Source organism: Triplophysa rosa, linkage group LG9, assembly GCF_024868665.1.
Source record: "Triplophysa rosa linkage group LG9, Trosa_1v2, whole genome shotgun sequence".
Taxonomy (NCBI): Eukaryota; Metazoa; Chordata; class Actinopteri; order Cypriniformes; family Nemacheilidae; genus Triplophysa; species Triplophysa rosa.
The window spans coordinates 3,475,628-3,487,664 of NC_079898.1; the positions used below are offsets into that span (position 1 = coordinate 3,475,628).

Sequence of the window (12,037 nt, forward strand, 5' to 3'; positions counted from 1 at the left end):
TCTGCCAAGTTGTAAAGCCAAAGGTGAATGAATAAAGTTATTGGCTTGGAAAAAAGGGAGACCACCCTGAATCACGCAAACAAGTCGTGCCCTAGTACCCCAAACACTGTAGCTCGTGAGCCTCATTCGCGGTAGACCAATCACAGCAGACTAGACCATCTGACCAATCAAAGAGTAGGCTGGAGGAAAGGAGGGGACGAATCATTTGAGAGTCAGTCAAGAAGTAAGGCAAGAAAAACTGCCTATTATAACAAATTAATAGTGTTTTTACACCTTGTATGTGCATCATAGGACTGGGCAAAAAAAAAAAAATCGAAAAATAAATGTATCGTTTTTTAAAATGCAGTTGCTTCAATACCGATTCTCAAAAGCTGCAAATCTATTTTTTTCTTTCATATTTCCGCAAGCACTGAACATTCATTAAAGTGAATGTTATTGGTACTACTATCCACTATATGTCATCATTTTTTTTACTACCTGTGGATGTTACAACAGGCATATCGTTCATTTATTGGTTAATTAACATGGCGGATGTGGGTGTGTTGTCGAATTTAACATCACCTTCAAATAAAAGGCAGCAGTTCAAATGATTGCAGCCACTCTTTACAGCTAATTTTGTGAAATTTTGTTTGTTATACTGTATCTTAAATGTAAAATAACCTGTTCTGTTTCAATATACCCAAGTGTGTTTAGAGTTGTATATACAGGTTTGTGGCTCTTCATATTATTTTTTAATTCACCATTGTAATGTGATATTTACTGATCTTTTTTAGAAATATCTATAGGATTTGTATTAAATCTATAATCATTGATTCGAACTGAGACCCAACAACACGTGTCAGATTTCCCAAGAGGGGCACCAAATCACGCACTCTTTCAGCGTAAAAGGGCATAATGGATTGTGTTCTCACCTCCAGACCCCTCTCCTCCCGAGTTCTGTCATCAACAGATGCGGATATCACACCCCAACGGCAGTCATTGTCTGATACGTAGCCACGATAGAAAGGTGAGGCGGCACTGAGAGCCATCTGCACAAAAGCAAACATCATTACTGAAAACTCTAAGGCAGTGGTTCTCAATCCTGGTCCTCGCGACCACCCCGCTCTGCATGTTTTGCATCTCTCTCTTGTTTATCACACCTGATTTAAAATCACCAGCTCGTTAGAAGAGAGCTCCATGAAGGAACTGTGTTCCAACTGATATGGTCCCTACACTGACTGGCTGCAACGTCTTTACACACAGACAAAACATACTACAGAAATGTGAAGGGTTATTTAACCGTAATCATGAGATTTGAGTAGTAGTCATATCTTGTACGCTTTAATGCCCTTCGAATGGAATACGCTCCTTACGAACTGGAACCATGGTAGAATATTTATTGATGACCCCTTGGCAGGGCACTTAAGGCCATATTGAACAAACCTCTGAAGGGGGATAAGAGAAACATACAAAATATGCAGAGCGGAGGGACCAGGATTGAGAACCGCTGCTCTAGGGAATACAGAAAAAAGCACACTTCAGGGATACATTTCCTAAAGATCTGCTCTTAAAACACATTTTTATCAGCGTACAAACATCATGTCATACCTCTAAATGGTGAGTGAATTGTAAAGATTTAGTGACCATAAATATATGAAGAGTTCAGATGAAAACCCTCTAAAAGCAACCTGTGTTAAGAATGACATTACGATGTTGTGTGCATGCTCTCCACACATAGTAAACATTATTCAAAAAAGTTTGCTTCAAACCCACTAAATAGCACACTCTGCCCACTCTAAACATTTTTCATAAGGGTCCTACATTTATTTTCAGATATTTCAAACAAAAAGTCATATTACGGACTTAAAGGGTTTTGCATCTGAACTCTTCATATACTTGGCAAGACAAAAGGTGTTTTTTTGAAAAACCTGTCCCTGGAATCATTTCTCTTTTTTCTTCTGACAATATGAAGACGACAGATTTTGTCATGTATATTCATTTTGGTGGCTTAATATGCTGAATATGTGCATGGAGGATTTGTCCTGCTAAAAATCGTCATCTTTTCTAAACTATGTCGTCTTCAGGCATGTGATCAGCCAAGGACAGAAAATAAGGAAGACTGCACCCAACCCCCCCAAAATAGTCTTTAATGTTACTAATTAAATGTTACATGGTTAAAAAGAGGCAACTGTTAGCCAAAAATAGATATTTTTCACTTAGAAACACACAAAAAAAACATTTTTCACTTGGCAACACACAAAAAATAACTATTATAATTACCCAATTCTGCCAATTTTTCAGTTCAAATGTTTATTAGTTTAACAGTCACCTAAACAATATTTAATAAAGTAGGTTTATGTTTGGGCAAATATCTTATGCTAAAGTCAAATAAGATGGCATTAACAAATGCCCCCCCCCTTGAGTAGTTTATATTAGGCCTAATTTTTATTTTATTGTAATCAGCAATAATTCATTAAACAATAATTGAACACAAAACGTAAAGAATACTGTGGCCTCAAGAGACTCCCATACACAGCCACTAGAGGGAGCATCTACGTCATTCATATAGCGTTTGTCCGCATTATCCGCATGTAAATAAAGGTATTTGCAAGCGCTGCATGTTGCGGTTTTAGCTCATTTAAATGTATGCATTCAGTAGAGACTTCAACGTGTTTATATATAGACAGGACTAGATCAGCCATTTGTATAGTTTCAAGCCATTAAATCGAGGAATGGCCTGTTTTAGTCTCTGTATATAGATAATGTTAAGCATATCATATAGACGTCTCAACTTCCCTGAAGGATTTACGTTACAAAACGCTGTCATTCAAAATGACACCACACGCTTTTTTCAGTACCAAAACAGCTGTGTTTTTGGTGTCTATTTTTCACGGACTCTCTGGATACATAAAGATAACTCGCAAAATTATGTTCTGAATGAAGTGGTTGCTCTGCATTTATAACAAGCGTGTGCATGACGTAGAGAGCATAGAAAGGATCCTGTTGGCCGGTGTTCTGCCAATTTATGCTACCCATAAATTTGTGCTACCCTCGTGTTGTGATTGGGTTGGGGGAGGGGTTATTTAGGTGTAAGGGTTGGGTTGGGGGAGGGGTTAGTCGTGTTTTGTATGGAGGTAGCAAAATTTGATAGGGATGCATAAATTGGCAGACCACCGGCTGTATTGATGACTACGCACACATCCCCAAACCCCCACCCACCCAATCCCGTCACAAATTAAATATCTAAATCTAATTTAAGATATTTACGCGGGTGATCTCAGCGAGGTAAAAAAATACGTAAATAAGTACTTATACGGAAAAATCACATCCCTGCATCTTACCACTATGGGGCAGAATGTAGCCAGCTGATCGTAGAGGTATCGCGCCTCATTGATGCTGCAAGCCTGGAAAGTCACCTGCAACAACAATAACAGTAGACAACTTTGATTCATGGTCAATAACTCCACAAATTCTTAAGCATTTTGAAATCACGTCAACAACCCTGAGTTATCTGGAAAGAAAAAGTTACCTGCAGGCAACAGTTTCCCATGCCAAAGCCCATGGCATCCATGTAGATGTGATTGGGCAGAGCAGCCCGGGCAGCCTCTCCATCATCTTCTGGAAACACCTCCACAAAAGGGGATGGTGTGTTTTTATCTTTGAAAACTGTTATAGACAGGGACATTAGACAAGCAGCAATTCAATATGGTAAGAAACAGAATGTTTCTTTTCAACTGCTTGATCATGTGATGTCAACATTGAGACACAGGAGCGATGACATACTCCATAAAAATTACACAAGAATAGTATGTCTGAAATTTTCATCTCATGTGAGTGTATATAGTTTTATAAAAGTACTTTTACGTGTGAAATTTTTAAAATCAGCATGTTTTTTAATGTTTTTAAATGTCTGTGCACCCGTAACACCGTTTACAGATTAATTAAATGTGATTCAATTTGTTTCATTTCGTACTGTCTGATCTTACTACAGTATTGAAGTAGTGAATATTCAGTGCAGCCACATTCGCTCACTCTATTTAGAAATCAAAAGAATTAAAAAATCGACTTCACACAGTCTAGCAACATCTTTAAATAATACACAGCATAAAAAGTTCGTTTCAGTTTTGTTACTCATCAAGTTTTGTATTTGTCATATTTTGATACAATAAAGCATTAAGCCCCAAGAAGGACTGGGTTACAGTGCATTTTATAACAGCTAAGGGCGTTGTAAAACTTAGCTGTTATAAAATGCACTGTAACCCACTGCTTAGCAGGGCTTATTGCTTTTATAAAACAGTTATTCCATATGCATAGCAAGGTTTCATAAAATAAAGTAAATAAAGTGATATTTAGGCTATGTAATGCGGTCAACCGTTATAAATCGGGGTATTTTATAACGGCTTAGGACTCGGCTCAACCAATCAGAATCAAGGACCAGAATTGACCCTTTTATAATATGAAATTTAACATTTGCATTAGTCACTTATTCGTTTTTATTTTGTTTGCGACACATTTTAGAATCATAGTAATCTCATCAAAACTGTAACGCAAACTGTCGCTGTCCTTCTGAAACTTTGGATGTCCAAATTCGCTGTTTTTCAGGGAATGGATAAAACACTGTACTTTTGAAAAGATTAAGTACATGTGTTGCCACACTTTTGCAATTCTCTTTTGTTTGGAGGGGTAGATAAGGGTAAAATGAAGAGTTAAGAGATAAATGAAGAGTTCAGTTGCAAAACTCTCGAAGTCAGTCAGACGACTTTTCATTTAAACGAGCATGACATAGGAGCTACCAGTGACGTATGACGACTAGGGATGGGTACAGAGAACTGATATTTTTTTGGACCGGTACAGAATTTAGTCGATACCAGAGTATCAATAAGCTTCATGACAAATGATACTGTTATCGACACTTGCGTTGTTTTATCTCAGTGTAATTGGGTGTTAATGGTGAATTAGAGGCTGCTGCTGCTTGTCAAACTCAAATATTGTTGTATTTATGTCTTCACAGTAATTCAAAAAGAATAGTAATACAGTTCTGTAAAAAATAGCTGCTGACATTATCACCCGAAAGAGTCTACTGGCTCTACTAGCTCCACTGGACCCATTTTTTCTGTTCCACCTTAAAGCATCCGCACACTAGGACTTCCGTCACTTGCACATAGTCTGGTTTTTATTGAAATTATTTGTAATTGCAATGATAGTGTTTGTAATACTTTTGACAGAAAATTGACAGAATAAAGAAAAGGGTTTGTTGAAGTGATAACTACAGTTGTTATACTTCTGTCAGCTGGCTTTCTAATAGGGTATTGTTTTGTTCTAGGGCTGTGTATTGGCAAGTGCCTCCCGATACGATACATATCACGATAGATGGGTCACGATACAATATATTGCCATGTATTTCGATACGATACGATATACATTTGCGATATATTGCAATACTTTAAATAGGGCTGTGCCGATAAACGATATCATATCGAATCGCGATAGAATGCATTTCAAAAACGATGATAAGCTATTGGCATTTTGACTCGATATGGATTAATCTTACAGTCTAACAGAACGCAGAAATAAACGCAACAGTCAGTCAGCGTGCAGCTTTTATCATGCACGTCAAAGTACAAAGTCCATTTCATACAGCACTTGCCAAAGAAAACTCGACATGAGGAGGAAAACATGACTGGAAGCGGAAACAAAGGTGAAACTAACCTCGAGTTGTTATCACGCGGTTTATCAAGTGTCTTATTTTTTTCGCAATCGCCGGTTAAACAAAACAAAATTGAGGCGCAATTGCAAGCGAGTTACTTCGAACTCAAGCACAAACGTTTTAATATCCATCGTTAACATATCTGCTAACATGAGCTGGTGCATATGAAACAAACCAGCGCTGCCCTTGTACAGATTAGAGATGTAATGAAGTGAGTTTGTGTGCACATTAACATATTGAACCTTATATGTAAGATGCTTGCATGATTAAAGAAATGTACTACAGTTTATGTGAGATGTCTTTTTGAAAGACTAAGGTTCACTGAATGCATTGAATGAATCCCACTACTCGAGCAAGATTGCAGAGTTATGTATGTGCGCAGGTGCTGAGCCAATAGCATTAGAATGTACACAGTAACGGAGCCCTTTCATTGGTTGAATGTACTGAATGAACACTCCCTTTACTTAACGAGTCAATTGAGTCAAAATGAGACTGAATGAACTGGTACATGTTGTTTATGGCCTAATATCCTCGGTGTTGCAACAGTGCATTCATTTAATTGAATTTTAACTGGTTAAAGGTTAATTTTTGTTAATAAACTGTATTTAAAATAGATTATTTTAAATACAGTTTTTTTTATTAAATATATATCGAAATAAATATCGTTATCGATCAATATAGAAAAAAACTATCGAGTTTACTTTTTTGCCATATCGCACAGCCATAACTTTAAATATAAAATGTAAAAAGTAGAGCTAGAAATACAACATGCTGTGCACCACCTGGGGTTTTCTGTAAGGATAAGTGTAAAAACATCCCTTACCTCTGCAGAGTGGCCATGATGTGCGAAGCATGGACCTTTAGATCAGAGGTTTGGGTTCTCAAACTGTGGATTGCGCCCCTCAAGTGGGTAGCACAGGGGAATAAGGTGGCTCACGCAAGTCACTTGACTGTTGTGGTGCATTACAGTTAAAACAATGAACATGGGCAGTATAAAACCTCTGCTTCATCCGTGCTGTAAATGCGCTGGTGTCACATCCGTGAAAGCACAATACATGTCATTGTTACTTTTCTTAATAAACTTTTTGTCTAATGCACTGCAGTAGCCAAGTGACTTGTGTCATGACTTGCGAAGCCTACAAACAGCATTATTTTATACAACTCATTACTCCATTACTTATTTTGAAAACCAGAACACACCCACACATCAGCTCTGAGAGCTCCAAGCGTTCTTATATTTTTCACCATGCTCGCTTCCACTTACTTTTGGCCGTATGTATATGACATGATTTAAAAAAAATTATCGATAGTAGAGGTATCACTATCGATACACTATTGAAAAAAAAATATTGCAATAGTTACATGTATCGATATTTTTGCACAGCCCTATTTTGTTCCACGTGACAATCAACAGAGTGTGCATTTGTCCTTGGGGTTTCTCCCACACATCAGGATTTCTGATCGTAAATATTCAACATGTTGAATATTTAAGATTCGCGATTAGGGTGGCTCCGATGTTCTTCCGATCAGGTTCATTCACTTTTTTTTAAAACATTTTTTTTGCCATTTTGGCTTTAACTGTACAGCTTTTAGTGGTAGATAGGACAGGAAGCAAAGTGGGAAAGAGAAGGAGGTGGGTTCGGGAAAGGACCACGAGATGGGAATCAAACCCGGGTCACCCGATGTGCAACCACGCCACATGTCGGAGCACTGCCCACTAGGCTATCGGCTCTGACAGGTTCATTCACTCTTAACACACATCACACCACAGGGAAATCTGATAAGATAATCTTTAGAGCCGTTTAAAATCACCGGAACTTTACCCAGGACTGTCGGAAGGGGAGAAATCGGCCAGATTATCTTTTGGTGTGGCCCCAGCATAAGCAAAACCATTGTCAGATGCAATGTATTAGTGTAATAGGGTGGCAACATTAGTAATAAGCGCACACAGTTGACTTATAAACACGACCAGAGATGACAGAAAAACATACAGAGAATAACAGTTTTCATTACTGCTCTGACAGCCACAAGACCAAGATGAACACTGTGAGTGTGTGTTAGAAAGTCTGGAATGATGAGAAAATACTGTGGGTTTTTCCTCTTCAAGACAAACTTTTAGGTATTCAGCCCGCAGTTTAAATCATGTCTGGTTAGTGTTTGTTGTTCCCCCGTGTTTACACATTATGTTTGTAGGCAGGCTTTTGTGGCAGTTTGTATATGCATTCAACCACAACTTCATTAAAGCGATCTTGTGATCAGATCTACCAAAATGCATCTTAATACCAGATTCTATATTCTAAATAACAGACTCTACCCAGAACCAGCCAATTCACCACTGTGATGTAAAGATGTGAAGTAAATATGTTGAATTACATTATGTTGTGCTCCTATGCACATGCTAAGTGCTGTGGTATGCTGAGGAACACACACTCCCTCTCTTTTCTCAATTGTTTTATTTAATTTTTTTGTTGTTATGTGCCATTTTCAAATGCTTAGAAGCATTTGTAAACAGCAGTTCTAAAGTTCAGCTGTAATAAAGTAACTTAAAATGTTCAACAACTTTTTACATCATGTCTTTTCGCACCAAACTATGGAGAGTAGTATCGGTACCGCAGTATCGATATCGGTAAGGTGTTAACGATACCCATCCCTAATGATGACATATGACAGTGTAGTAGTGGTGTCCCATTTCTTATTGGAATGTTTTCAACCCTTCCCCTTGCCACTCCGTTTCAAGTGGCGAGGGGTAGGTGAAGGGGTATAAAATAGAAATGGGATTGGGCCTTAGTCACCTCTTGCCTAGAATTTACAGAAATGTTCTCCTGGCATTTTATCGAGCAGCTTTTTGAGGTCTCAACCTGAGATGCTTTTAAAACAGTATCCCATCTATTCTGGACTCTTATTGACTGCTTTCTCTTCATTTTTCAGCCAAAGCAATCTATTTCGAAAATGTTTTTATTAAATAAGATTTTAGTTTGTAATAAAAGAAAACACAAATGATTATATTTTTCATAATATATTTCACACATTTAATGCCCTAACATTAAGACATTAACACAAACCCAGATATTGCTGACACACATGTATAAAACACAAAAGACTTACTCTGTACATTTATTACCACTTTCTCTCCTCTCCTGTGGCGTATGTTTCTGGTCAGCGTACTGTAACAGATCAACAAATAGACCCTGTTAGTTCTGATACCCAACAACATTACTTTTAATAGGATGAAGAGGCAAAAATGCATACAATACTTCTATGCATTTTACACATTTATACTTATTTCTAGATTCATTTTATCTAACCAAGTTTACTTGGACATGATTGATTGATTGATTGTGGGGCATGTTGACGTTGGCTATACTTTGGGTTAGGGATTTGTGATGAGACAGACAGCACTGTGTTAAATGCTCTAGGCTAACAGTGTGTGAAAGTTCTTTGCGTGTTGAACTGGGCTTCGCATAATCCCTATGCAATGCCCCTGAGCTCTGACTTATGCAAACAAGCTCACGTTGTTTAACATCACATGTCGCTTCAAAAACTTTCAGCTGTAATTTTCAACATTTTCTCATGATAACACAAAATCTGTGATAGTTCCTGTGAAAATAAAGAAAATTAAAGCTGCAAGCAGAGATGATTGGGCCCTCGCACCAGAGCCACCGCCAACTGGTGGCTTAAAGGACTCCTTCTCTTTCACTTTCAACAAGTTGGTATGATTTATTAGGGTCTTCATGAAATGTCTGTAATATATTTTGCTTAAAAACACTCAATGGCTGTGTAAACAAAACCCTTTTTGCCTTGCAAAGTGTTCACATTCACAGCAACCCGATTTGGTGTATGTCTCTTTAAATGATAATGAGTTACTGCGCAACCCATCCCCCTTCCATCCTGCGTGTCAACACAACACGTGTAGTACTGCCATGGCAATCGTTTAGCTAAATTATATTTCCTGAACTCCTCCGCGGTTAGTTTCATTTTAAATGTCTCAAATCATTCATCCTGAGACTAAAAAATCCATCACAGCAAACAGCACATCCTAGTAATGCGCTAACATTCTGCGTGTATGCTTGCCTAAAATCCACGGAATGCGCACCCTCAGATCTCAGCGGAATTATGTGGATTTAAGCGCTTGTCATTGACAATTTATACACACACAACGTGAGAGCATAACTAGTATGCTCTGTTTGCTGTGACAAATTTTTTTAGCCTAAGGACAAATGATTTGAGACGTTTAAAACGAAACTAACCACAGTGTTCGCCCCTGTTCATTAGCAAAACAATAGTGACAGCTTGCCGCTAAACAAATTCACGCACAATGTATTAACATACATGCAGCTAAACTCCAAGTGCCCTTTTTCCAAATAACATAAATCTAGAGTAAGTTTAACACTGGCTTTGGATGTTCTATTTAGTTATTTATTTGTGTTGTGGTGGTACATTTTACCAGTATTACCATGCTTTAGTTACAAAATATACACTAAAATATGCAATATGCAGGCATTACAGCTCCCCCTAGTGTCTTCTATAGAGATTTGCAATAATTGCGATGATCTGAAACCATCGCGTTGAGGTCAAACAATCATGATGAGACTATTATTTAATAATCATGACAGCCCTAGTTGTAGGAGGATTTTGTCAATTATTTATAAGTGTCGCATGTCCTGCTGCTAGCTGGTGGCTAGGGTTGGTTATCATTTGAATTTTATCAATTCCAATTCTGATTCTGAATCAGGTGTATTCATATTCATTTATTTTTTTCTACAGAGCTACAGTGCTACAGAGCCCCCTTGCTACGCCTGTGTGCCACCCTTTGCCCGGTCCTAATGGCCGATGACACTGATATTTGTGCCAATTTTCAATAATTTTTGAGCATGTTAAGGCCCCAAAAATGCACTGAAGTACTGAAACAAATATAGTAATAATAGAAAATATAGCTGCAATCAGCAATTACGGGGTCAAGCCCTACAAGGGCACAAAGGGAAATACATCATGTCATGTCTGATCATGAGTTTTTGAAAATCAGACATAAAATTAGGGATGCACGATATGAAAAATTTCAACCGATACCCGATAATTAAGTCCTTCTAATGGCCGATTCCGATACCGATATGCAGTAAATTCATATTTTTATATTATATTTTGTTTCATATAATCTGCAGTTTGTACACCCAGGAGAATAGAAAATCTAAGATGCACTGATGAATCTGATATTTTAGTAGCTCTGGCCTATAACAGCAAACATGAGTCCTGACTCTTCAAATGTTTTTATTTTTTGTGCAAGGCACCACAATAATTCGTAACAGAAATGGTTTAACAGAACTATGGTTCATCTGCAATTAACAACTCATTAACAAAACATTTTATTCAAGTATTTAATGCATAACAAACAAGAAATGCATACTGTAGCGGGTTCGCTAGGATAAGGAAGGAAGAGGACGAGGTTGGCGAGACTGACACGAACTTTATTCCACAAGAGACACAAAATAGTAAGCAAAGTAAACAGCACATAAATCCACGGCTTTTCCTTCAGCCTGGCTTGCGACCCTCAGAATCCAGCAAAAGTCCTCCTTTCCTGACTGAGAGGTTTGGGTACGTGGCAGTCCGTGTCGAGTCCGTCTCTCTCTCCCATTGTGCCTTCCTCGGGTGTTTATATTGTCTCCCCGCGCCCTTACTGGAACGAGAGACAGGTGTTGGCTGTTTGCAATTACTCCACTCACTTACCGCTCGTCTCCCGGCTCTCTCTCCTGCCGCATCCCTCGCTACACCACGCCCCCCTCGCCACATACCCCCACCGCCTGACTCAGGCCGGGGAACCGTCCGGCCTGCGGCCCCCCCCCATTCCTGGAGAGGAAATCGGCTACAACCATTCGCGCACCCGGCCTGTGGACCACCTGGAACTTAAAAGGCTGTAGCGCCAGATACCAACGGGTGATCCTGGCGTTGGTAACTTTCATGCGGTGGAGCCACTGCAGGGGAGCGTGGTCCGAACAGAGGGTGAATTCCCGGCCCAGGAGGTAGTACCTAAGGGTGAGAACGGCCCATCTGATGGCCAAACATTCTTTTTCAATAGTGCTGTACTTAGTCTCTCTCTTTGAGAGCTTGCGGCTAATGTACAGCACTGGCCGCTCCTCACCCCCCACCTCCTGGGCCAGGACAGCACCCAGCCTCCTGTCCGACGCGTCAGTCTGCAACAAGAAAGGGAGAGAAAAGTCAGGAGAGTGTAATAGCGGCCCACCACACAGGGCAGCCTTCACTTGGGAAAACGCCTGCTGGCACTGCTCTGACCATTGGACCGGATCTGGCGCCTCCTTTTTAGTAAGATCAGTCAGCGGGCTGGTGAGGTCCGAATAG

At 39.2% G+C, this 12,037-nt stretch overlaps 1 protein-coding gene across 2 annotated transcripts in view; it reads right to left on the reverse strand.

Annotated features, from left to right (window-relative positions):
• Positions 1–12,037, reverse strand: part of gclc (glutamate-cysteine ligase, catalytic subunit) — a 67,640-nt gene that overhangs the window by 25,355 nt on the left and 30,248 nt on the right. Inside the window, exons 5-8 of one of the 2 annotated variants that reach the window (XM_057342535.1) lie at positions 8,792–8,850; positions 3,509–3,597; positions 3,321–3,395; positions 912–1,028 (exon numbers count right to left, since the gene is read on the reverse strand). In XM_057342535.1, coding sequence (XP_057198518.1) covers positions 912–1,028; positions 3,321–3,395; positions 3,509–3,597; positions 8,792–8,850 — 340 coding nt within the window. Of the gene's footprint in view, positions 1–911; positions 1,029–3,320; positions 3,396–3,508; positions 3,646–8,791; positions 8,851–12,037 lie in introns of both variants that reach the window. The other variant, XM_057342534.1, reaches the window with a different exon arrangement.